Below are 27,614 nucleotides of genomic sequence, written 5' to 3'. Positions count from 1 at the left end.
GAGGCAAATTGCTTTCCACTCTACTGGTACTTTAAAGGAAACATTATCACAATTTCAGAATGGTTAAAACCATTAAAAATCAGTTCCCAGTGGCTTATTATATTTTTCGAAGATTTTTTCAAAATTTTACCCATCACGCAATATCCCTAAAAAAAGCTTCAAAGTGCCTGATTTTAACCATCGTTATAAACACCCGTCCATTTTCCTGTGACGTCACATAGTGAAGCCAACACAAACAAACATGGCGGAAAGAACAGCAAGCTATAGCGACATTAGCTTAGATTCAGACTCGGATTTCAGCGGCTTAAGCGATTCAACAGATTACGAATGTATTGAAACGGATGGTTGTAGTGTGGAGGCAGGTAGCGAAAACGAAATTGAAGAAGAAACTGAAGCTATTGAGCCATATCGGTTTGAACCGTATGCAAGCGAAAACGACGAAAACGACACGACAGCCAGCGACACGGGAGAAAGCGAGGATGAATTTGGCGATCGCCTTCTAACCAACGATTGGTATGTGTTTGTTTGGCATTAAAGGAAACTAACAACAATGAACTAGGTTTACAGCATATGAAATACATTTGGCAACAACATGCACTTTGAGAGTGCAGACAGCCCAATTTTCATCAATTAATATATTCTGTAGACATACCCTAATCCGCGCTCTTTTCCTGAAAGCTGATCTGTCCAGTTTTGGAGTTGATGTCAGCAGGCCAGGGAAGCTAGGGTCGATGGGGGTTTAGCTCGCTCGTCTGCGGGAACAAACTGCCGCCATTGTTTGCCGTGCTACCGAAGTCCTTTGTCCCTGAATTGCTCACACACTCCGGCAGATTCAATGGGGGTCTGGCGGCAGATTTCTTTGACTTTATCGTTGGAAATGCATCTGCTTTAAGTGTCGCAGGATATCCACACATTCTTGCCATCTCTGTCGTAGCATAGCTTTCGTCGGTAAAGTGTGCAGAACAAACGTCCAATTTCTTGCCACTTTCGCATCTTTGGGCCACTGGTGCAACTTGAATCCATCCCTGTTCGTGTTGTTACACCCTCCGACAACACACCGACGAGGCATGATGTCTCCAAGGTACGGAAAACAGTCGAAAAAATGGAAAATAACAGAGCTGATTTGACTCGGTTTTTGAGAAAATGGCGGATTGCTTCCCGATGTGACGCCACGTTGTGACGTCATCGCTCCGAGAGCGAATATTAGAAAGGCGTTTAATTCGCCAAAATTCACCCATTTAGAGTTCGGAAATCGGTTAAAAAAATATATGGTCTTTTTTTCTGCAACATCAAGGTATATATTGACGCTTACATAGGTCTGGTGATAATGTTCCCCTTTAATCAAGTGATTATTTGGCGTACCAGTAGATGGAGCCCACATACAACAGTTTGAGAATCACTGCTTTAGTCGATTTAAATATACTGTATGCTTAAGGTATTGTGCTAAAATCCCTATAAAATCCTGAACAGCACTACCCCTCACAGGGGTACTTTTCATGATGTTCTTTGCTGCAATAATGGTTTTCATCCAAATCATTGTATTCTCAGGACTGTTTAGATTGTCGAACGCGTTTTGCTTCTCATCTGAGCAGGCTTCATCAGTTTATGCTCAGAGACTAGATACAACAGTCTTAGTCTGAGAAAATGGTGCTGAATACAGAGTATGTATCATCTAATTTAGGGACATGCCCCAAACATGTCCAACAAGAATGGTTTCGCTCTATTGTGGTGCCATTGTTTTTGATTGATTGATTGAAACTTTTATTAGTAGATTGCACAGTACAGTACATATTCCGTACAATTGACCACGAAATGGTAACACCCGAATAAGTTTTTCAACTTGTTTAAGTCGGGGTCCATGTTAATCAATTCATGGTAACATACAATTGTGTGCCAGCACATTAACAGTCTTTTGGGTGATGTGGGGCTAAAGTCATTAGTAGAGATATGTTACTGACAAATAAAATCAGATCCACACATGAGGATGTCAGAGACAATAAGTTGCCTTTTTTGGATTGTGATGTGCAAATTGAGGTCTACAGAAAAACCCTCGCCTTCACACAATATCTATTTTTTGACCACAGCACAAACTGGGCGTTCTCAGAATCCTACAACACACTTGATACAGTTTCCACCAAATCACAGGCAGAAAAAAAAGAGTGTGAGCACCTAAGGGAGGCCTTTAAGGCCTGTGGTTATCCCAGCTGGTTGTAGTCACCATATACATTTCATATACTGTAACATTTAAAATTACTTAATGACAACTTTGTTGTCCTTGACCCATGGCAAATTTTCAAAAGCAGTTATTTTGCTGCAACTTATTTAATGTTTAAGCTTTAAAACTGATGATTTTACAGGTATGTTTTCCAAATTTTTTCTGTACAGGTTATTAGGATTGGATTGACTTAATTCATCCCACAATGGGAACATTATGTGGTTGCAGTGTAAATTTTGCATAAACTGTACAGTAAAAAAGTAAAACATATATATAAAAAAAATAAAAATAAAGAACGAGTAATATTAATAACACGTGCCACTTATGCACATATATACTGTGTAAATGTATGCATATTGCACAATAAAATATTGTACTATACACATATAAAACCAACACTATAGTGACACTCATTGTGCACACTACATGTATAATTTGCACACCAAGAGAAAAACAGATTACAATATTTACCTAAGTTTGTTATGCAGTATTATGGCTGTGGGTAGAAATGATATTGCTCCTTCCTGCACTGTGGATGTAACAGCCTGTTGCTGAAGGAGCTCCACAATTGATTTTACCAACATAAACACCTGTGCTTTTTATAGGGAGGTGTTGACTTTTATATTCACTATAAAGTTCTTGAGCTGTCTTTCTAGACATATTTTGTTATAGATATAGCTAGATCCAGTATAGTTTATTTTGCTATGATGAGTCTTTGATTTATTTTGTACAATTTTCCATTCTATTATTTGTGCACTTTAATTTTTGAAGTTGTTTGTGATTTATTATGTCAATTGATTGACCACAGCTGTGACTATTTAAGTGCATCACTTCCTGTTGAAAATTGCACACTGACCAAGACATTTTCGAAACCGGTCTGTTTGGTAGCCCCTGCGCAGATTGTATTAAAATTATTAGAAGGACACGAGTGTTGTTGCTAGCTTTACTTTTTCTTTAAGTACACTTTTTACCGTGCACCTCTTTATTTTTGTTTTATTAAGTTTTTTGGAGAGTGCGTGTTTTTCCTATATTTTGTTATAGAACCTGATGATTTTGTAATATTCAGCTCACAGACTGGAGGCGCAAAAAGGAAAGGCACAACTACTTCAGGACTACCAGCGAGGAAGAAGCCCAGGAAAAAAAACGAACCCCTGGATGAGGACACAATGGTGGCCCTGGCTCTGTCTTCGTCCCTGTTGGAACAGCAGAAAGCAAGTCCCAGTGCGACAAACACAGAGACAGCTTCTCATTCGTCCAAGACTGCTGTCTTAAAGTGGAGATCAGATGGAGGTACGGCATTGTGTAATGTTCTCTGTTTCATTTATGATGTTTCACTAATTTTAGAATTTTGCGTTTCAACTTTTGTCTAGTTGCCGATCATCAGATTAGAAAGGCATTAATTACTTTAAAGTTTTTCTTCACAAAGGAATTTTATTATGAAAGGGGAATGGATGGAATCTGTATGCTGTGCAGAGCACTGTTTTGTAATGGTACTTTTTCGTCAATTACTTTTAAAATATTTTAGTTCTCAAGTTATTGTTCTGTTGCTTACAGAAATGGGAATAATTCAGCCATGAAATGCAGTATATAATCGAACACTTTCAGGATATTCAATACCAAATTGATACAAATGATCATATTAACTCTGACTACAAATTGATGTATTTGTAGAGGAAGGTAAACTTTTGTTTTTCTGGTCCAAGTGTGTAACTTTTGGCACACCCATAAAGAGAGCATCTGTTGCTACCTATTGGACATAAACCAGCACCATCACTTATCACAACGTGTGGGAAATCATTGCTTTTCAAAACCGTGACATAATCTAAACCATAAGTGTCCAAACTTTTTCCACTTAAGGCCGCACACTGAAACATTAAAGCAATATGGGGGCCATTTTGCTATTTTTTATTTTCAAAACCAATACAATATATATTGTATCCCATCAATTTTGGTGAGTGTAAAAGGTCCCAGCGACCCAAAATCGTCTTAGTCATTAAAGTTTAAAAAAATGTCATATTTTAATTTTTTTTTATTTCAACGCTTAAATATCTATAGATAAAGTTGAAATTGTGTTCTTTTTTTTCCAAGAAAACCCTGTTTTTTATGGAAAAAACTAAAATATGCAATATTTTCCCCTCGAAAATGTTTAAAGTGGAATATTTAATACAAAGTAATTGGAGCTCTAAATAGGTAAATTATTCATAACAACAGTTATTTTTGTTCATTATTGTTTTATGAGCAATGACAGTTTAAAACAAAATCTGACTAAAGGTCCCGGGGATCCAAAAGGGCCCCACTTGTAAAATTGTTAAAAACAAGGCATATATTAATATAGAATATTTTTTACTTTTAACGCTTAATTCTTTAGATCAACTTCATATTCATCCATCGAGTATATATATTTTTTCTGTTTGTTTCTTATGTTTTATGCCATTTTTGTCAAAAAAAAACCTTGTTTTTTTTATATGACAAACACTCAAAATAGGCAATATTTTCCCCAAAAATATTTCAAAGTGGAATATTTGATGTGAAGTAATTGGAGGAAGAATATTCATATCAACATTGATTTTAATTAAATATAATTTTTTGAGCATTGACAGTTTAAATGTAAAAACTGCCTGCATGGTAGCTTTGCGTTACTTGATTCAATGTTGCAACATTTTATTGTTACAGTACATGTTTGTTCTTTTATTCCATTTTTCATGTATTTTTTTGTGATAGCATTTTTAAAATGTGCTGCGGGACATAAAACAATTATCTGAGGGCTGCAATTAGCCCCAGGGCGCACTTTGGACACCCGTAATCTAAAGGACAGTGATTATATTGAAGAAGGAAGATTGTTTTTAGCATTCAAGTGGTGTGCAGCCTTATAGGAATCTCCTTCCTCATGTTGCAGGTAAGGGGCGTGGGAAGAGGAAAAAGGACGCAGTACCTCGGCCGCCTCCTATCCTCCTCATCCAGGATGCTGATGCTGCTCTGATGAGGCTGCAGGAACGTGTTTCTGCTCTTCTTCTACGCACTCGAGCCCCGTCTCCACCTACTCCTACCCGCTGTGCCAGCAAATTGTCCGTCTTGAACGGCGCTGCCCCACTATGGGAAAAGAGTGCACTATTAAATGGAGACGCCACCTGTGTCTGGGACTTCTTCGTGCCAGAGCTTAAAGACTTCTTCACACCTTGGAAATCAGCCCAGGTGAGAAAAAAACGTTAAAAAAAAGCTCATGCAATATGTCTATCCCACTTGATTAGGTTACGCTATTGGAGAATGTACTTATGGGATTTCTGCACAAAAAACATTCTTTTACAGTAGGTTTCCCATGGTTTTTAGTTCCATCACACTCTCTTGTTTTATAACTTCTCTCTCTAGACTGTCTCAGCTTCGTCCCACACCAACGACAAGCCAAGTTCTTCTCTTCAACCTTTGAGTGAAGGAACTACCATCCCCAAGGATCAAACTCTGTTATCCGCCGATACAACCGCTTGTCCCTCAGTTCCCTCCACTCCAACCGCTGGGCGGTTTCCAGCGAGCAGCCAGGCCCTGAGAGACCTGGTGGAGCTGGCTGATGATGTCACAGCTCTATCTTATTGCGACCACACTGGTCCTGGCGATGGTAAAAAAAAAAAATTATAGTTCTGCATGCTGTATTATAGATTATTGATTTGAATGACAAATGTAATCGGAAAGTTGTTTGATATATTTGTGCGTTTAAAAGGGCTGTTTGCAACTTCCACAAACTTACATTTTTCAAACAAAAAATGTAACAAGAACACCATCAGCTAGCTTATGTTACCAGTAGTGGTTTAACAGAACATATTTATAATTTTAAACTGTCTATATTTTACACAATTGCTAATTATATTGAATAAAAATAGCAGTTCTAGAAAAATAACTAACAATTTTCAGTCATGTTGTTATGATAGTGCAGCAGATGAATGCCATGGTAGTACCATGTCTACTAAGTCAAATTCCTTGTGTGTTAAACATTATTGGCCAATAAATCTGATTCCTGATCGGATATACATTCAATGATAGCCAACGTTACACAGCCAAACTGCTATCATTTGCTAACAACACACAAAGTAAATGCGCGTGTACGTGTTACGTACGTGCGTAGTTACGTCATTACGTGCTGAAAGCTGTAGGAAAGCGGGATATAATGCTTAAAATACATTGGAAAGTTAGCGTCCTACAGGGATCTGCGTTAAGGTTGCAAACAGCCGCTTTAACTTGATAATATTAATATTCCAATAGTATTTTTTTGCTGCCGATTCAGATGTCGATCATCCAATAGTATTGGTATTGGACGATCAATGTATGAACTGCAAATTTTTTAATGTATCTATGGTGAGTGCTATTGACAGTTTAACAATACTCACACAATATATAAACTATTCCCTATCTGTTTTTTATTATATACAATTCAAAGTCAATAGTACACAATAACTAAACAAAACTACTCAATGAAATCCTTTGGTTTTTGCTCTTAAAGTCCTCTTGTGTACTTTTTTCCCCCAGAGTTTGTAAACATGAGCAAAAAAAGCAAAAATAGTTTGATAAAAATAAAAGTTTTGAACTAATCACTTCAGTGTCGATCATATACCATGTTACCCTCGGTATCGTATATCTTTGATATCAACAGCACCAAATTATGGATCAAACCGACCCTCCCATTGTTTGTTGTGTACTGACTTTGACATTGCTACAGTTGTTGGCATATTATCCTCGCTCTAGACTCGTATTAATCCACTTGTTAATTTTCTGTTAATAGCTGCTTACTTTCTGCTGTAACGTAGTTCCATCTAAAACTTCTTAAACTTTACTGAGCACTTATTTTTTGTGTTGTTTTAAACTGTTTTAGTGGTAGAGGTGGGGTAAATAATCGATTTTGAGATTCATCGCAATTCGGACATGGACAATTATAATAAAATCAATTAGTAAACGTCAATTTATTTATTGTAAATAAAGAATTGCAGACAGTTCTAAAATTTGGCTGACTGCAGCGAGACACCTCACTGAGAGTTCCGACCAGCTACTTTACTAATTTAATTGTTTCTTATTACAAATGTTTTTTTAAAGTTGCAAGTGGTAAACACTTATTTGGTGAAACGAAAAGAAATGTAAAACTGCATCAATATATATATATATATATATATATATATATATATATATATATATACCGGTATATAAATATATAAATTATAGATCCATCAATAATCGATTTTTATTCTAATCGTAGCTCCTGAATCGTAATCGAATCGTCACTCTACACTGACTATAAATAAATATAGTGTCAGCCAGAGAAGATTGGGATCGGTATTAAAAGGCGATCACATACTTTTTCAGAGAATTGGCCGTTACTGATCAGTGGCCGAGGGATCGGCACAAAATACCTTTTAATTTGGCTGATCAAAATTTACGCTTTTATATAAATTCCCTTCTTTGTTGAGTCTCTTTTGATGATGCAAAATAAAAAACAATGATTTTCAATTGTGATTAATAGGGATGTAACGGTATTATAAATATTGCGGTATTTCGGTTTCAAAGTCTTCTCAATAATACCGTGATGTGTGACGATATAAAACGAAAACTCAGAGTAGTTTTTTCTGGCGTTTTAGAATCTGTAAATCTGCAAATAAACTACATCTCTCAGAATCCTCTGCGCAGCACGGAAACGGCAAGATGGGGGCGTTGAACGCCGTAAGCAAGAAGTGAAGTGTGTTCGCACTCGTCGTGGATTACATGAAATGTTTTTTAGACATTAAATCTGTCCATGACTGGTTGAGTTATGTTGCTGAAAAACAAGCAAATAGCGGTGCAGGATAATCGGTCGATCCCTAATCCACAGCAACCATCCATTCATGTTTTAACAGACCAGCTGTCAACAAACCTCCAACTCAGTGGCTTCATTCTAGATGAGAGGCAGGACTTCTGTGTGAGCGGCTTCTTACCTGAAACAGTACACCCTTCCTCAAAGGAAAAGTCATTATGTCCTCCAGGTGCAGCTGAGGGCAGCAGCCAGCCATCATCAGTAAGCTCATGCTCTATTCTGTTATTACAACATCAATGATTGGTTCTTCCTTATCATACTAACATTTCCTCTGCAGGGGGCACTATCCACATTGGTATCCAACCTAAGCAGCATGGTTAACAACCCTCAGCTTAGTGACTTACAACTCCAGGTGGATACTGGAGAAGTTTTTTTTGCCCATTCCTTCATGGTTTACGCACGCTGCCCCCTTCTGGCACAAATGGTAACGTCATGCATGTCGTATTATTGAAAACCGGCTGTTGGACTCATTGTTGTCATTTTCCAGATGCATTTAAGTGGATTCGGGGTGAAAGAGGAGGGAATGGCTGCAGCTCAGAGGGTGTTGATCAATGATATACCTGCACAGGCCGTGTTGGTTCTGCTGCAGTACCTCTACACTGCCCAGGTGTCACTTTCATCGTCATTGCAGCCACATGTGCTGGAGTTGGCATCCAGGTCAGTGTGTAGTACAGGGACAGTCAACTAAATGGTTTTGGGGGCCACAGTTTCAGAAAACTAAGGACCTGAGGGCTGGACTTCATCAGTCTTGTTTTGTGTATTCTGAAAAACCAGCGTCCACTATAGTAGATATTTGATTTTGTCTATTTATTTTGTCTGAGTTACAGGAGAGCTCTGTTGTTTTTAAGGACCTCCTGCAAAAAAGGTAGTTGATGATCTTCTCTATGGCAGCACTCTAGTGTTTTTAAGAATCTGCTGCAAAAATGTGAGCCTCTCACATATTTGTTAACTGAACTCGCCAACGACACTTAAGACGTTTAGCATATCATTATGTGGAACTAAATTATGGAATGGATTAAACAAAGAAGCCAAACAATGTGCTTATATGATCCACACTCAAAATGTTTACAAAGTATTAGGAAGAATAGTCCTGATAAACATCTTGAACCTTATAGAAAAATTAGATAATGCTATTCACCTCATTATGTGAATCAAACCTTATTTAGCCACCATATTTTCCGGACTATAAAGCGCACTAGTATATAAGCCGCATCCACTAAATTTTCGAAGAACATTTTTTTCACATATTAATTTAACTCCACCGGACTATAAGTCACAGATATATACGTTGTGAAATGAGTTACAGTAATTACACAGAAATAAATTGTAAATGTTTATTTACATACCGGGCAGCACGGTGGTACAGGGGTTAGTGCATGTGCCTCACAATACGAAGGTCTTTCTGTGTGGAGTTTACATGTTCTCCCCGTGATTGCGTGGGTTCCCTACGGGTACTCCGGCTTCCTCACAACTCCAAAGACATGCACCTGGGGTTAGGCTGATTGGCAGTAAAACAGCTGATTAAACTAAACAGAAGTCATTGTCATGGCCCCACTAGCTGCCATCAATCAACTAAACTGACTCAATATCTCCACAGTGACGTTTTGGTGAATTTACTGAGGAGTTTGTGAAACTAAAACATTACAAAAAGAATGCCATTGTAAGTAAATAATACTAACACAGACACTTGTAGACGTGTTAGCATATTAGCTAATGCTAACTACGCTAGCTTCATTACATTACGATAGCGCGTACAAATATGCATATAGACACTCCTACAGACATCACACATAAGTTTAGTAAGTATGAATTGTTTGTCAAATTGTAAAATTTACAAACGTTGCTTGGAGTGATGAAGAATCCTTTCGAGTAGAAACGCTATGGATGATTTTAATACTGGTTTTAGGCATTAAAGCAGGAAGTACGTTTTCAACCTGCAACATCTGCAGTGAGAGAACTTGTTTAAAGAGGGCACAAACAATTCCACACCATTTCAGTATGTGTTTGATGAAAACTATTCAAAACAATGAATAGCTCAAATAATGAAAAAGAGAGAACCTAAATCAGAACCTTGAGGAACCCACTAGTATAACTAAATAAGTTGAACAAAATACTATTGATTGTATCTGAAGTAAACAAGCTACAGCAACACCTTAGTTATATAAATCACATTACGCACTCTCTGCCGCACTGTTGTGACGAAACGAGAGCTGAGCCAGAAGGCAAAGCTCTGTCTACCGAGCTATCTACATTCCTACTCTCACCTATGGTCATGAAGTCTGGGTCATGACCGAAAGAATAAGATCGCGGATACAAGCGGCCGAAATTAGTTTCCTCAGAAGGGTGGCTGGCATCTCCCTTAGAGATAGGGTGAGAAGTGCAGTCACCTGAGAGAGACTCGGAGTAGAGCCGCTGCTCCTTCGCTTTGGAAAGGAGCCAGCTTAGGTGGTTCGGGCATCTCGTGCGGATGCCTCATGAGCGTCTCCCTAGGGAGGTCCTCGTTGCACGTCCCACTGGGAGGAGACCCCGCGGCAGGCCAAGGACCAGATGGGGGGATTACATCTCCTCTCTGGCCTGGGAACGCTTCGGGATTCCCCAGGAGGAAGTTGCTAATGTTGCTCTGGAGAGGGAAGTCTGGGGGTCTCTGCTGGAGCTGTTGTCCCCGCGACCCAATTCCGGATAAGCGGTTGAAGATGGATGGAAGGATGGACATTACGAAACACATGTGTAACTGCCAAAAAGGAGAGGACTTAAAGAGGTTCTTGAGGACAACCTCAGTTATGTAAATCACAAGTTTGGACCCCAGTGTTCTCTTTTTGCAAGCCAGGTTAAAATGTCAATGCAAGGATCTGCCAATGTGTTTAGTGGTCCAAGTTTTCTCTACAACGGGAGTGCTCTTGTATTTTTTGCTGCAGTTTTTTCCTAATTTTTGAACTAAACTATGGTGTCATTCCCGAGCCGCCAGTTGAATAGCCCTGGTGTAGGCTTACATTTTCAGGATGTTGTATTCATCATATCCTGCTCCATTAAAAACAACTTCTAACATTTGAAGGTTCGATCTACAAGAGCTGCAGCAGCTCTGTGAGCGCTACACTCAGGAAACATCAGCTGAGTATGACGATGGCGACCTCACCAACCACGGGGAGCCTCTCCGCAGTTGCACAGACAAGGACCTGACGGCGCTCTTTAACTCCATGTGGAGTCATGAGGATGACGCGGACGACGGAGAAGGAGATGACGAGAGTGCTGTCGAAAAGGCAAAAGGAGAGACCCACGAGGAGCGAGTGAATCAGGAAGAGCTGGATGAGATTTATGAGTTTGCTGCCACGCAGAGAAAGCGGGAGGAGGAGGAGATGGAGAGCGTGGATGACAGTGAGGGAGATGATGGCGGCGTGACGAGTAAGAGGACTCCTGAAGAATCCAATGAAAAAAATCTTGATCGTAGCTCGGGGAGCAGCTATAGTCGCCTCTTCTCAGACACTTTCTGTTTTCCTTCAGAGAAGAAACATCTTTCTTCTTCTAAATCATCTGCCAAAACTTTGCTTCAGTCCTCAGCAAGTGTGGGCAGTGACCTTTCCCCCACTACCTCCTCATTGCCTGTGCCAGGTGTGTCTCCTGATCAGGAAGTCAGCTGCGTCAAGGAAACAACTGCTGTTAGACATGATTCACCTTCTAAATCAGCACTCAAAGAAGAACCAGAGCTGATCGTTTTGACGGACTCAGACGACAGCCGGCTTAGCTTCACTCAGTTAAGACCTGAAGAGTCCACAGGGGTGAAGAAACAATCCAGCAGTTTGGAGTTTAGTTCGAATGAGCCTTCTCCTAACCAGCCTGTTGAAAATGGAGAGCAGATGAATGCAGATTGTTCTCCGGAGCTTTCCTGGCTCATCCCGCCAACCCCAGTCTGCAGCAGTCCCACAAGGACAAGGACAGGCAGGGACTGTTCTCCCCAGACCAAGAACAGCATGCGCAGGACTCAGCTGTTCCCGAAAGACGACTGTTCTGTCACGTCAGCATTCAACAACAGCGCAAAGGCACCTGATGGCATTTTGACTGCCATGTTGGAGGAAGTGGACTCTCCAGTGTTTGCGAAACCACAACTCTCAACTTCATCTCACCGTCACGTGTCCTCAAAGCATGAGACGTCGCTCCAACGCCACACCGAGCCTTACAGCAGCACCCCTCTGCACACCTGGCCACCGTGTCAAGAAAGTCCCAGGTCGCCCTTTGAGAGCCCTGAGAAGACGGAAATTGGGAGCTTGCATTTCTCCCCCTTCTGCGTCGCTCCTCACATGAGTCCTCAGAGACAAAGTCAAAGTCTCGCTAATCTGGCGAGGAGTAGAGTAACAAGTGAGAAAGAAAAGCTGGAGGCAGAGTTGGAGAGGAGAAGCACAGATGAAGGAGAAGCAAGACAGTCAAGTTTTGAGCAGCACTTCATGGCCATGGACGAGCCACCGATGGCTTTCAACGACTCGTGGGGCTTCGACGCTTGTGATGACGCAGCGAGGAACTCTGGCTTCTTCAGCCTGAGACTGGAGGACAGCGGAGGAGCCGACCAAGGAGAACACAGGGAAGAAAAGGAAAGACGTGACAACGAGTCAGCCCCGTCCACCAGTAGCCACCTTCCACCCATGAGTACAAATCTTCCCACTTTGTCGCCATCACCAACTGATCCTAACACAGACAGCCTCCTGGTCGCTAACGTATGGGACAGCTGGGGTGAGGAAGAAGAGATTCTTCCTCTTTCTCAAAGGCTGAACCCTTCTGCTCAGCTCAAAACTCCAAGTAAGTGTTTTTCTCCTGCATTTGTAACAAAAAAGTGAAGCAGATGATTTGAACTACAGAACAACTGCAAAGATTACATGGAAAATGCCTTTGATCTTTATAGAATCTTCTGGTAATAAAAGGCGTCGCAATCTGGTGCCCATCACTCCAATGCCTCACTACTCGGATCTGGACACACCTGAGCTGAAGAACAAACTCAACAGGTGAGTGACTTTGCTACCTTTTCACAATTAAGGGTCGTCTGTGCTTTTCACACTGACTAGCGACACAGGACAAAGTGCAATGTTCATGTATTTAAAGAGGACCTATGATAATTTTGATCTACATTTACAAACACACTGTTATTATACAGAGGGCCACTTCGCAGTTATGGCTGCCCTCAGATTGTAACCCTGAATAATATCAATCAATCAATCAATGTTTATTTATATAGCCCTAATTCACAAGTGTCTCAAAGGGCTGCACAAGCCACAACGACATCCTCGGTACAGAGCCCACATAAGGGCAAGGAAAAACTCACCCCAGTGGGACGTCGATGTGAGTGACTATGAGAAACCTTGGAGTGAACCGCATATGTGGGTAACCCCCCCCCCCTCTAGTGGAAACCAAAAGCAATGGATGTCGAGTTGGTCTGACATATTATTGTAAAAGTCCAGTCCATAGTGGATCCAACATATCAGCGAAAGTCCAGTCCACAGGGGATCCAACATAATAGTGAGAGTCCAGTCCATAGTGGGGCCAGCAGGAAACCATCCCGAGTGGAGACGGGTCAGCAGCGCAGAGATGTTCCCAACTGATGCACAGGCGAGCGGTCCACCCCGGGTCCCGACTCTGGACAGCCAGCACTTCATCCATGGCCACCGGACCTGTGTAACTCCCCCTCCACAATGGGAGAGGGGGGCAGAGGAGAAAAGAAAAGAAACGGCAGATCAACTGGTCTAAAAGGGGGGTCTATTTAAAGGCTAGTGTATACAAATGAGTTTTAAGATGGGACTTAAATGCTTCTACTGAGGTAGCATCTCTAACTGTTACCGGGAGGGCATTCCATAGTACTGGAGCCCCAATAGAAAACGCTCTATAGCCCGCAGACTTTTTTTGAGCTCTGGGAATCACTAATAAGTAATATATGAATATAAATGTGCTAGGTAGGGTTATACGGTATACTGGTACTAATAAAGTACTATTGAATTAAACAAGGTACTATACTGCCTCTAAAAAAATACAGGTAGTTTTTTTTTTTCATGCACACGATGGCCCGCCATGTTGTTGGTATTGCGAGGCGTAATGTGAATCAACACACACACACAGATCACTTTTTCACATTTGTGTTCTCAAAGGAGTGCTGTTTCTCCCTGAGGTGCAGGTACACAGCTGAGTCTTGGCCTGAAGAGTTTACCCATCTATGCTGTACCATGCGTCGTCTTGGATAGCGTACACCACATTGTTTTTGTGGGTGTGGGGTGTCCGGTCTTTAGGATGCACTAGTCTCTGTCTCAGGGTGTTGCCTGGTTTGAAGTGTACTGGGAAGTTGTGTTAGTTAAAAATTATTCTGAGTTTCTCAGATAGACCTGATACATATGGAACGACAATATTTTTGCGTCTGTCACCTTTTTCCTCCTCATCCACTCTGTTCTTGTTATTTTAACGACTGTCGTTGGTTTGACAGTTAGGATTGCTCGTTTGCATTAAAAAACGTGTTTTTCTCACTACGATAGGGCGAAACTATCCTTGCCAAAGGCACCCCCTCCTGGTTTTTGGTGTATAAATATTTGGGGTTTTGGCACCAAGCGCTAGACTAGACCTGACCAATCTTAAGTCTATGCGCATGTCAGGTTCAAACACTGATGACATCTATTAATCAGACAAGAAGCAAGGAATCAATCAGAGACAGAGTTCAATCTAGCTCATGAGGAGAACGCATGGAGCCGGACCCTTAGTCACAGTCTCGCCCTACGCTCTAAGGTCCAGCTCTTGCGTCTCTCTTTTTATTCAGGAGTTCCACAGTCAACAATACTAAGGCCGCCTCTCAAAGGAGTGGTCACATATTTTATGCAAAGCAGGTCCAGGACGCACGATACGTGACAGAATGTTCTGGGGGCCTTGTGATTTCGCCCCGTCCCCGCTTCGTCTGCCTGTTGGAATCTTATCTTGTTGAGGTCCTTGAAGTCTCTGCCTCGTCCGCGTGCCGTCATCCCATCTTCGCTGAGGTCGGTTGAAGTCCTTGGCTGTTAGCGGGCTCAAACAAAGATAACATCTATGGCTGAGGCCACCCCTCAGACAAGAAGTATTTGTCCTTGCTCACATTAGAAAAAGTCCAACTTGAGCACAATAGCTAAATAACTAAAGCAACAGACTTTAAGCATACTAAAGTTAGTGTGATAATATATACATAATTATTCTAACCGCGCATGAACTGAGGAAGCCTACTCGGATGAGCAGCGAAACGTCTTCCAAAACCAGCCAAGCAGTCCAGTTGTGATCGATTGAACGCCCTGAGATGACAGTCGTTGGGAAGTTTAATTTCCCCTCGTTATTATTGAGGTATTGTGTGGCAGAACGATCGCTGTGGATCGACTACTACCAGTCCAAAATAGTCAGAATCCCCCATATAAGCATTCCATTCAGTTGTAAACAAATGGCATTCTGGTCACAGAAGGTGACCAGAATGTTTCTAACTTATGTTATTTGTTGGAGGCTAAATCAAATCAAATCAAATCAAATCAACTTTATTTATAAAGCATATTTAAAATTTACCACAGGGGTAGCCAAAGTGCTGTACAATGAACAGGTTAAAAGATAAAACGAGTACCGAGCAAACACAACACAACACAAACAGAACACGATAAAAAATAAATAATTAAAATAGAATAAATAAAAACATAAAAACATAAAAACAGTTTCACAGCAGGTGTGTTATGGGGCGCCATTGCAGGATGGATATCACTCAGTGTTAAAAGCCATGGAATAAAAGTATGTTTTTAAGAGAGATTTAAAAACAGGAAGAGAGGAGGCTTGTCTAACACTCAGGGGTAGGTCGTTCCAGAGCTTGGGAGCAGCAACGGCGAAAGCTCTGTCACCTCTAAGCTTCAGCCTTGTGTCAGGGACCGTCAACAGCAGCTGATCGGCTGATCTTAAGGATCGGGTGGGGCAGTAAGGCTGAAGGAGGTCGGAGAGATAGGTTGGCGCGAGGTTGTTTAGACATTTAAAAACAAATAAAAGGAGTTTAAAATGTATTCGGTAACGCACAGGGAGCCAGTGAAGGGACGCTAAAATAGGGGTGATGTGCTCACGTCTGCGGGTCTGTGTTAGCAGACGAGCAGCAGAGTTCTGCACGAGCTGCAGGCGGGCGAGGGAGGCCTGGCTAATGCCTACATACAGGGCATTACAGTAATCAAGACGAGTCGAGATAAAGGCGTGGATTAATTTCTCAAGATCATGACTTGATAGAAGCGGTTTCACTTTCGCTATTTGGCGTAATTGATAAAAGCTTTTTTGAACGACGCTGCTGATTTGTTTTTCGAATTTAAAATCTGAGTCAAACTTTACCCCCAGGTTTGTGACACAGTCGCTGAGATACGGGGTCAGAGTGCCGAGGTCAACGTTGGGGGAGGGAGAGCGACTTGGACCGAACAACATAACTTCTGTTTTATCTTCATTTAGGCTCAGGAAGTTGGCTGAAAGCCAGACTTTGATGTCGTGCAGGCAGTCAATAAGATGTTGAACCGTGTTATTTTGTGCCATGGGAAAATAAATCTGGCAATCATCGGCGTAAAAATGAAATGCAATACTGTACTTCCTAAAAATAGAACCAAGGGGGAGAAGGTAAAGCGCAAATAAAATTGGGGCAAGGATTGAGCCCTGGGGGACCCCATGTGGTAAAGGAGGTGTGGAAGACATAAAACTGTCTACTTTTACACAAAAACTCCTGTCGGTTAGGTACGACCGGAACCAGTTGAGGGCGGCGCCCTTAATGCCCACACAGTTCTCAAGACGAGTGATTAAGGTGGCGTGGTCGACGGTGTCGAACACAGCAGACAGATCTAAAAGCACCAGGACAACATATTTACCAGAATCAGTGGACAGGAGGATATCGTTAAAAACTTTTAGAAGCGCTGACTCTGTGCTGTGGAGGGCTTTAAAACCGGACTGGAACAGCTCAGTGATACCATTATCCTCTAAGAAGGGCAACAACTGACTGTAGACAACCTTCTCTAATATTTTGGAAATGTATGGAAGATTAGAGATAGGTCTGAAGTTAGAGAGGAGAGAGGGGTCGAGGCTGGGTTTTTTAAGTAGAGGTCGTACCACTGCATGTTTAAACTCTACTGGAACTATTCCAGAAGAGAGGCTACTATTGATAATGTTAAGGACACTTGATCCAATAGTAGCAAGTACCTCCTTAAACAGGCGAGGTGGGAGGGCATCTGCAGGAGAACCAGAGGGCTTCATATGACTAACTGTGTCACTTAAAAAAGAAAAGGACACCGGCTCAAACTGATGGAAAACAGAAGAGAAATGCAGAAGAACAGAAGGGTCATATGAAGGCTGAGATAGACTGGCTCTAGATGACACAATTTTGTCAGTGAAAAAATGGAGACAATTTTCACAGAATTCAAAAGAAGCATCAAAACCAACAGATTTGGGAGCATCAATGACAGTGTTAATAGTTTTAAACAGAACTCTGGGGTTGTTACAGTTAGAAGATATAATCTGAGATAGATATATATTCATTTCTGCTTTTACAGTCATCTGAAAGGAAAACAGGCTTTCTTTAAAAATGGCAAAGGACACATGCAGCCTGTCTTTTTTCCATTTTCTCTCTGCTCTTCTACATACGCGCCTGGCAGCCCGAGTGATGTCATTCAACCAGGGCTGAGGCGTGGCTTTAGCGCGGCGGCATTTGAAAGGCGCGATCGTGTCCAGTGTTTGTAAACAAATAGAGTTGAACCCAGAAACCAACTCTTCAGTATTCAGACATACAGAGGCTGCAGAATTATCATCACAAAGAGTCGAAAAAATAGAGGTGAACCGAGCAGGAGACGAAGAATTAAACATGCGAGAGCGTTGGGGCGGTGCGCACAATTTAACTGGACACTGCGTGGGAATATCAAACAAGATCGGCATGTGATCAGAGAACACAGCGTCGCAAATGTCCAAATTAAAAACACACAAACCATACGAGAGCACTAAATCGAGTGTATGCCCGCGTTCATGTGTAGAACCACACACAGACTGTACAAAGTTAAATGAGTCGATTATATTCAGGAAGCTCCTGGAAAGCGGCTCGTCTGGACAGCAGGTGTGAATATTAAAATCACCCACAATAAGGACACGATCATATTTGGGCAGGATTTCAGCCAGAAATTCAGAAAAGTCAGTTATAAAGTCTTTGTGGTACTTGGGTGGTCGATAGATGACGGCACACAGGACGACATCAGAAAGACCCAGTTCAAACATGCACAGTTCGAAGCTTCAAAAGGAGGATTGTAGGCGGATCTGACGGCATTTAAAGTCATTTTTAAAAACGACTGCTAATCCTCCTCCTTTTCGACCGGACGGCCGTGGGGAATTAAAGTAGGAACACTCCGGAGGCAGAAGTTCATTAAGAGGGGCGGACTCACCGGCTCTCAGCCATGTCTCCGTCACACAGAGGAAGTCCAGTCCGCGGGAAGTGAATAAATCCTTCAGGATAAACGTTTTGTTTGTCAAAGATCTTGCGTTCACAAGACCGAACCTGGCGGGGGCCAGCACGTCCAGGGCCGCAGTTAATCCGGGTGGGGCCCGACACACAGCCCGCAGGTGGCGGGAATCCACCCCGCGCCTCCGGGGGCGGGGACAGCAGGAGCGACGGCGGCAAGCCTCTTCCTCCAAACCAACGATAGGAACCAGCCAGGAGCCGATGGGATCGAGCGAGCGTGGGTGCAGGAGGAGACCGGATACCGCACAATTCCTTCTTCGGGAAGCCACGGGAAGCCGGGCCAGGAGTGCCCTAACTTTCACCAGCTGGCCGCCACGTTTACCGCGGCGCCGGAGACGCTTCCGCCGGGGGAGAGGAGCCAGGGGGCGGGAAAGGAAGGCAGGAATCCGGCCAGGTGAAAAAGCTGACTGGGACGTCGAAAAACCAACGTCGAAGTTGATCATATCAGTGGGAGAGGGGCAAAGATCCAACAGTGTTTGGCGGTCATACACAAGCAGTGAGCTGACAGAGACGAAAATAGACGCAAACAACACAAAAACGAACAGAGCTGACAGCGAGAGACGGCAGGCCAAAGCACATACTGGCGCCATCTTGGTCGGGGGCGTGGTCACACCTCTAAGGCTGGGTAACCAAAGAACCAATTGCAGAGTCTACCCTATTCCTGTCATTTGCAATTGCAATTTGTCATCATCCATCAGTTTAGTATCCGTCTCTGATCACCTGAAATGCAGAAATGACAGTAAGATTGGTGATGGCGTGGGGCAGATTTCGCTGTTAGGCTCCACCTATTACGAGTAAGCAGGAACAGGTGCTGACTCATAGGACACTTTAGGGTTTCATCATCATCATCATTTCTACTAAATAAGATCAAGCTCAAAATTAGTGGAGCCGAGTTATTATAGTTTTGTGGCGAATCATCAATGTTTTTTTTGCTGAAAAATGGCCAAAAACCACTGGAGCAAAAATTGGCACCATACCTCGCCTACATCTAATGGCGTAGGAAAAAATTGTCCGCAATTTATCATCGCCTACATGTGTAGTATCTGTAATTTTAACACAACTCATTTGGTCAAAGTCCCTTGGAGGAGTTTGTTGAAGTGTAACCTTTTTTTTTCATCAAAAAGTAGAAGACGTAAACCAAGATGTGCCGACTTCCTGTTCGTTTTCAGGTATGGGTTCCAGAAACTTTTATGTGCGTCCCGTCACGATAGACTTCTCCAGCGATTTTCGTGTCGATACGTAAAACTGGTTGGAGGGCTAATTTTTTCTTGTTTTAAAGGTGGCGCTATAGAACCAACTTAGAAATTTCACTTACAGGACCCCCAAAATATAAAAAATTTCACCGTACCTGACGTGCCTTATCATGCATGTTAAGGGCCTCAAAAAGACATCCAAACATATAAAAATAAAACACAGCGATTACAACAAGGGCCCTTTTGGTCCTCTGCATTGCCTCTGTGGGGCTTTCTCTGCTGCTTGGGCCCTAATAAAGGATCTCCGACCATCACAGCAATCTCTGTCATATATGCAGAGAAGGTGAGGGTTTGGAGATATCCTCAGCAAGCCCCAAGAATCCGTAATGGTCATAAAAGTGTCTTATGTCTGCCAAACAGACCAATGCAGTAAAGACAAAGCCGCTCACACAAACACTTAGACTCAAATTGTGGGTTTTAGACAAGAGATTGCTAAAATGTAAATGTTTCCATTACACCCCCTGTTAGATAAAGACTATAAAACAGCAGTCAGAAGCATCCAAAACTGTGTGCAAACTAGAGATGTGCGGTTTGCGGACACAACCGCGGAGTCCGCGGATTATCCGCGGGTCGGGCGGTTGAAATAAAAAAAAAAATTGATTTTATTCGCGGGTCGGGTCGGGCGGTTGAAATTAAAAAAAAATTAGATTTTAAATAGATTCAGGCGGGTGGCAGTTAAACCAATTCGGAAATATATATACAGTTAAATGTTGTTACCCACATACGAAAAACGAGCAGGCACCTGCAGCATGCCACAACAGAAGAAGAAAAAAAAAGAGATGGCAACGCCGGCAGCAAACGTGGTACGCGACAAACTAAAAAAGGGAATACTAAAGACCAGGGGAAAAAAAGGCCAGAAAAGTTCAGCGTGGACTCGTTTTTATGAGGTTGTAATGCTGGCTACGTGATTTGCAAGAGCTGCGACGCTGTTTATGTCTACGACAGTCACAAAACCGGGACATCTAACATGGTGCATCACATTTGTGCAAAACCCCGAACCTCCACAAACACCCTGAGCATGAGCAGTTTCGTCCGCCGTGATCCCAGAAGAGTGCCACAGGATGTTAAAACAAGATAGAACGCAGCTGCCTGCAGCAGTTTGACGACTTTTGTGATGCGGTTGCGGATGAAATAATTGCCTATCCGCGCATCTCTAGTGCAAACTCACATCAAAATACATGAACCTTATGATGCTTGGGCAGTGTTTAACACGAGCACCTGACATCGGAACATTTATAGGTCAGAAAAGAGGAAGATTATCATCATTTTAAAAACAGTGGTGTCCAAACTACGGCCTGCGGGCCATGTGCGACTTCAATTTGGCCTGCGAAACGTCATGAGTTTGATAAGGAATTTCAATTCATTTTAAAAGTCAAATTATATGATGCTGCTTTGTCACCACCTTGTGGACAAAGTGAGTAATTCAGGTCTATGTCCACTTATTCTTTGAGTGGAACTGAGTGCATCATTCACTTTAAGACATACTTGTCAACCCTCCCGATTTTCTCGGGAGACTCCCGAATTTCAGTTCCCCTCCCGAAAATATCCCGGGACAACCATTCTCCCGAATTTCTCCCCATTTCAACAACAATATTGGGCGCGGGCCTTAAAGGCACTGCCTTTAGCGTCCTCTACAACATGTCGTCACGTCCGCTTTTCCTCCGCACAGCGTGCCGGTCCAGTCACATAATATATGCGGCTTTTACACACACAAAGTGAATGCAAGTCATACTTGGTCTACAGCCATACAGGTCACACTGAGGGTGGCCGTATATACAACTTTAACACTGTTACAAATATGCGCCACACTGTGAACCCACACCAAACAAGAATGACAAACACATTTCGGGAGAACATCTGCACCGTAACACAACATAAACACAACAGAATAAATACTCAGAACCCCTTGCAGCACTAACTCTTCCAGGACGCTACAATACACACACACCCTGCTACCACCAAACTCGGTTGTCAGAGTTAAAAAGTGAGGAGGCGGCATGAAGGTCATCACATCAGAAGTGAAGAGAGTAACACAAGGATCAAGCTGGACTGAATCCTTGTGTTTGGGCAGCGAGCGTTACAGATGCCGCCTTCCTGCAGACTGGACACTGGCCGAGAGTTAGTGGGCGGCCGAGGGTTCAATCTTGGTTGCTTTGTTGGGTCTGCTCCTGTTTCTGGCCATGCACCCCCCCCCCCCATCCCAGCAGACGATGGCCTGGAACACCGCAGACGCCACCACAGTGTATACGTGTATTATTTAATTTTTTATTTTTTTGTAGCTGTGTGTAAAAAATGCTGGTTGCATCAGTTATGCTCTTTTAATGTCCTTTGATGTTTCCCTCTTACGCACATGCCTATGTGTGCTATGGCTATGAGTTTTTTTTCCCATGGCCTCAGTCTGGACGCAGACATAGACTGAATTCCCCCCCCCCCCCCTCCCCTGATTCTCATTCTGATTCTTCCTCTGCGCAGCTTTGGTGTCCGTGCTTTACCTAAGAGGCAGATGATCGTCAAGCTGAAGGAGATTCACCGGTACACCCACCAGCTGCTCGGCTCTGAAGACGAAGACGAAGCACAGAGCAAGCGTCCTGCCTCCAAGTCGTCTGTCTCTTCCAACTTCAAGGAGCCCGGAGCGCCTGTTGCCGTGGCTCCTGGGAGACGCCAACAAGGAGACGAGGCGGACGCAGAGCTGCTGTCCAACTCTCAGGGCTCCAATGCCTCTTCAACTACTGCAAGTGAAGAATCCGAGCGGTAGGAATAACTTCACATTTTACTCGTATCCTTTTCTCAGTGTTTTGGTTTGAAGTCAATATTTTGCTGCCTCTAGTCCTGACATTCCGTGCGTTGCATGGTGGGGCCCCTCAGTACATCACTGACTTGCTATGCCCCTACTCTTCAGGGCGCAGCTTCCGGTCTTCAGGCCAGGGTCTTCTAAAGATCCCGAAAACTTGTTTTAAAACTCGTGGAGACCTGGCGTTCCAGGCTAAAGCTCCCACACTCTGGAATAGGGATGTCCCGATCCAGGTTTTTGCACTTCTGATCCGATACCGATATTGTTTTTGCACTTCCGATCCGATACCGATACTGACCGATACCGATAATGGCCTATCCGAGCATGTATTAAAGTTTAAAGTTATTTAGCCTACTTAGTTGTCAGAATCATGTTGAAAAGGGTTTTAGTACTCTTGATAACAACTACCCAGCTGAATTAGGGGAGTTTGAATAATACACAATGGTTGGTAACAAGAAACTGACCTGTTTATTCAAGAATAAACACAAAATAGACAAAATTATACATGACAAACAAAAAAGACTATAAAAATGGGACCCATTACCTCCCTGCTTGGCACTCAGCATCAAGGGTTGGAATTGGGGGTTAAATCACCAAAATGATTCCCGGGCGCGGCCACCGCTGCTGCCCACTGCTCCCCTCACCTCCCAGGGGGTGATCAAGGGTGATGGGTCAAATGCAGAGAATAATCTCGCCACACCTAGTGTGCGTGTGACAATCATTGGTACTTTAACTTTACTTTAAATGGCATCATTGAAACAAGGGCTGGGCGATATTTTAAGGCCATATTGCGATACACGATATATATCTCGATATTTTGCCTTAGCCTTGAATGAACACTTGATGCATATAATCACAGCAGTATGATGATTCTATGTGTTTTGATTGATTGATTGAGACTTTTATTAGTAGGTTGCACAGTGAAGTACATATTCCGTACAATTGACCACTAAATGGTAACACCCGAAAATAAGTTTTTCAACTTGTTTAAGTCGGGGTCCACTTAAATTGATTCATGATACAAATATATACTATCAGATATATACTATCATCATAATACAGTCATCACACAAGATAATCACATTGAATTATTTACATTATTTATAATCCAGTGTGTGGAGGGGGGCGCCGGATGTAAGTGTCAAAAAGACAGCCAAAAGAGTTTGATTTGAGAATAAATCTAAAGTTAAAATATAGGGTAGAAATGCACCCATTTGCAGGAAATGTAGTCTTGATTTTCAACATTTTCTTTCAAGGCTTGCATGTCTACATTAAAACATTCTTCTTCATACTGCATTAATATATGCTACTTTTAAACTTTCATGCAGAGAAGGAAATCACAACTAAAAAAATCACTAATTTTTTCATACGGTGTTGATCTGGAAATTTTTGCCTCAGCATTTTGATGGTGTGGACGTGTGGCACCGAATGGAGATAAGCGTCTCGAAAGACGTTATAATATTTGAACAATGATGACGAAAACTGTTTTCTCTGTCGTGTCGAAAATTGTTATGCGCTTATTTTTTTATTTGATTTTGTGCGTGGCATATAATTGCTATGCGCAGAGGACGTTTAAACAGTGCGCAAAAAAGCAACTGCGTTCGAATCCACAGACCTGTGGATGTGTTGAAGGTGTGCTGGAAAATGCGGAACGGAAATTATGGAGCAGCAGAAAAGTGGAATGTACTATTTAAATAGGTGCGTTGGAAAACACGGAGTGGAGGTTTTTTTTTTAACTGGATCTGGATCGGCATTTTCCCATGCCTGGCCGATACGCATTTTTTTGCAAATATCGGCGGCCGATCCGATCCAAATATCAGATCGGGACATCCCTACTCTGGAACTATTTGCACCAGTCCCTTTGCGATCTTGACTGTGTTGAAACTTTTAAGAAACATTTGAAAACTTCTCTTTTTAGTAAAGCTTTTAGTTAATACACCTTTTAACTATAATTTTTAATCCACTTTGTATCCTTTTTATGGTGTTGCCCCTGTTGTTTTAAATTGAATTGTTTTACTTTACCTATGTTTTGTACAGTGCTTTGTGGTTTTATCTGTGAAAAGCGCTTTATAAATAAAATGTACTTACTTACTTACTTACTTACATTAAAATAACAGCAAGAAAATCCAATGTATGAACTTTATTTGGAATGAAGTGAAGTGAATTATATTTATACAGCACTTTTTCTCTAGTGACTCAAAGCGCTTTACATAGTGAAACCCAATATCTAAGTTACATTTAAACCAGTGTGGGTGGCACTGGGAGCAGGTGGGTAAAGTGTCTTGCCCAAGGACACAAGGGCAGTGACTAGGATGGCGGAAGCGGGGATTGAACCTGGAACCCTCGAGTTGCTGGCACGGCCACTCTACCAACCAAGCTATACCGCCCAATTGAAGGGTGTCCGATAAAACTTTTTTTTTACTTCCGATACAATACTGCTGTTGGAGCTTTGAGTATTGGCTAATACTGGTATTAATCTGACACTATAAATCACAATACCGTATTTTTCGGACTATAAGTCGCAGTTTTTTTCATAGTTTGGCTGGGCTCCAGTGCGACTTATATATGTTTTTTTCCTTCTTTATTATGCATTTTCAGCAGGTGCGACTTATATTCCGAAAAATACGGTACATGCTTTTATTTTGTAGTAAATGTTAGAAAAGGTTTGAGCAAGTGAAATTTGTCAGAGAACAATAGCAGGTATGAAAAACACTAACCTTATGACAGATGAATGCTTTTGACGTGCAGTAGTAATTCGTTTTTTGGCGACACCTAGTGGTCGAAATAATTCATAAGATTTAGCCTGTGACGCAGAAAATGTGTTGCGGACACATTTGTTACTGAGTATTTTCTAATACTTTGTATCTGTAAGTAATGAGCAACTATCATTACTTGATACGTGTTTATATTGACAAATGTCGTGTTCTAGACTGCAATATTGTTTGTCTAGCTTGTGTGCTTAGCTGTTGTGTAGCTGCTAGTAGCCTACCATGTTTACCTTTTTGTAAATGATTTCACTAAAATATAAAAAGGATTAAATATGTGTGACTATTGGAGGACACTTAGATGTTAACTGACTCTCCAGCTTGGTATAAGTCAGGGGTCGGCAACCCGCGGCTCTAGAGCCGCATGCGGCTCTTTAGCGCCGCCATAGTGGCTCCCTGGAGCTTTTCCAAAGATGTATGAAAAATGGAAAAAGATGAGGGGAAATAATTTATTTTTTGTTTTAATTTGGTTTCTGTAGGAGGCCAAACATGACACAAACCTCCCTAATTGTTATAAATCCCACTGTTTATATTAAACATGCTTCACTGATTCGAGTATTTGGCGAGCGCCGTTTTGTCCTACTAATTTTGGCGGTCCTTGAACTCACCGTAGTTTGTTTACATCAATCAATCAATCAATGTTTATTTATATAGCCCTAAATCACAAGTGTCTCAAAGGGCTGCACAAGCCACAACGACATCCTCGGTACAAAGCCCACATGTATAACTTTCTCCGACTTTCTAGGACGTGTTTTATGCCACTTCTTTTTCTGTCTCATTTTGTCCACCAAACTTTTAACGTTGTGCGTGAATGCACAAAGGTGAGTTTTGTTGATGTTATTGACTTGTGGGGAGTGCTAATCGGGCATATTTGGTCACTGCATGACTGCAAGCTAATCGATGCTAACATGCTATTTAGGCTAGATATATGTACATATTGCATCATAATGCCTCGTTTGTAGCTATATTTGAGCTCATTTAGTTTCCTTTAAGTCAAGTTATATCTCATGACCCACTATCTGTATGTAATATGGCTTTTAATTTTTTTGCGGCTCCAGACAGATTTGTTTTTGTATTTTTGGTCCAATATGGCTCTTTCAACAATTTGGGTTGCCGACCCCTGGTATAAGTGAAGACGCTGCAGGACTGCTTGTATCAGAGATTTTAGATGCAAGACGATATCACTTGATACTTTTGTTTGTGCTGATATAAGACACAGCTCTATTCAGAACTACTCACACCACCCTTGCCCCTGCAGGTCCAACCCAGAGCTGTGTCTTTCCTCGGGTGGCGACTCGGACGACGACATCTCAGCTTCCCAGGCCGTCACCCGCCTCCGAGATCGCCTGCAGGCCGTGCGTTCTTTCATCCTGTCCGACTCGGACCTGTACGGTCAGATCCTTCAGTACCAGCCTCTGGTCCTGTCTCAGCTCCAGCAGCGCCTGAAAGCAGCTGGCATCCGCTTAGGCGCCGCCAAGCTGGTGGACTATCTGGACTCCCAGTGCATCACTTTCACCACGGCTAAACCAGGACAGCCCGCACGTTCTCGCAGGCGAGTCAGGAAGGCTGGCAAGAAAGGGAAAGGAGGCGCTGGAGTCCGAACTTCAAAATAACCAGGGAAAATAGGTATGTTTTTTTTAAGGACATGTTTGGGTTCTTATGGACAGATTGCAGTTTTATTACTTAAAGGGGCTGTTTGCAACATTTACACAGATTTCTACAGGGCACCAACTTTCCAATGTATTTTACACAGCATATAGCGCCCTCTTTTGGCTTCTCACACATAACTAAGTACGCATGTAACACATGCACACGTATGAGCTTTGGTTGTTGTTAGCTAATAATAGCAATTTGGATAGCTAGGGTTATCTGTCATTGAATGTGTATTCTAGCAACATGACTGCTTTTGTATGTGTGCACGCATTCCATACGCATACGTGTTGACGAGACCGGGTGAGTGACCGTCAAACACCATTTTTTTCCCGGGCCGGTAAAGATTTTTAGTACATAACGTTTGTGTAAAATATATGTGTTCCTTTAAACCACTAATGGTGACTTCAGCTAGCTGGTGGTGTTATATTTTTTGCTTCGAAAAATGTTACTGTGAGGAAGTTGCAAACATCACTTTTAAGCATGTTTCTATATTTAAAGTATTATTGACTTTTCTTAAAAATGTACTTTTACGAAAAATAAACATGTGTATTACTTTGTAAACCTCGACATTGGAGCTAAAATTTAAGTGCAGAGCCAAATAAGAATTTGAATTCTGTTAGATTGCAT

The 27,614-nt window shown here is 42.2% G+C and overlaps 1 protein-coding gene across 2 annotated transcripts in view; it reads left to right on the top strand.

Annotated features, from left to right (window-relative positions):
- Positions 1-27,548, top strand: part of slx4 (SLX4 structure-specific endonuclease subunit homolog (S. cerevisiae)) — a 33,713-nt gene extending 6,165 nt beyond the window's left edge. For both annotated transcript variants that reach the window (XM_061922741.2, XM_061922742.2), the window contains exons 5-14: positions 3,282-3,505; positions 5,112-5,407; positions 5,582-5,825; positions 8,086-8,243; positions 8,320-8,466; positions 8,530-8,699; positions 11,095-12,827; positions 12,931-13,030; positions 22,251-22,529; positions 26,593-27,548. In XM_061922741.2, coding sequence (XP_061778725.2) covers positions 3,282-3,505; positions 5,112-5,407; positions 5,582-5,825; positions 8,086-8,243; positions 8,320-8,466; positions 8,530-8,699; positions 11,095-12,827; positions 12,931-13,030; positions 22,251-22,529; positions 26,593-26,947 — 3,706 coding nt within the window. In that variant the 3' untranslated portion in view covers positions 26,948-27,548. The remainder of the gene's footprint in view (positions 1-3,281; positions 3,506-5,111; positions 5,408-5,581; positions 5,826-8,085; positions 8,244-8,319; positions 8,467-8,529; positions 8,700-11,094; positions 12,828-12,930; positions 13,031-22,250; positions 22,530-26,592) is intronic.
- The last annotated feature ends 66 nt before the right edge of the window (positions 27,549-27,614 follow it).

Source organism: Nerophis lumbriciformis, linkage group LG27 (assembly GCF_033978685.3).
Source record: "Nerophis lumbriciformis linkage group LG27, RoL_Nlum_v2.1, whole genome shotgun sequence".
Lineage (NCBI taxonomy): Eukaryota > Metazoa > Chordata > Actinopteri > Syngnathiformes > Syngnathidae > Nerophis > Nerophis lumbriciformis.
Note: the sequence above shows the minus strand (reverse complement) of the source record. Positions and strands in the feature narration are given on the sequence as shown.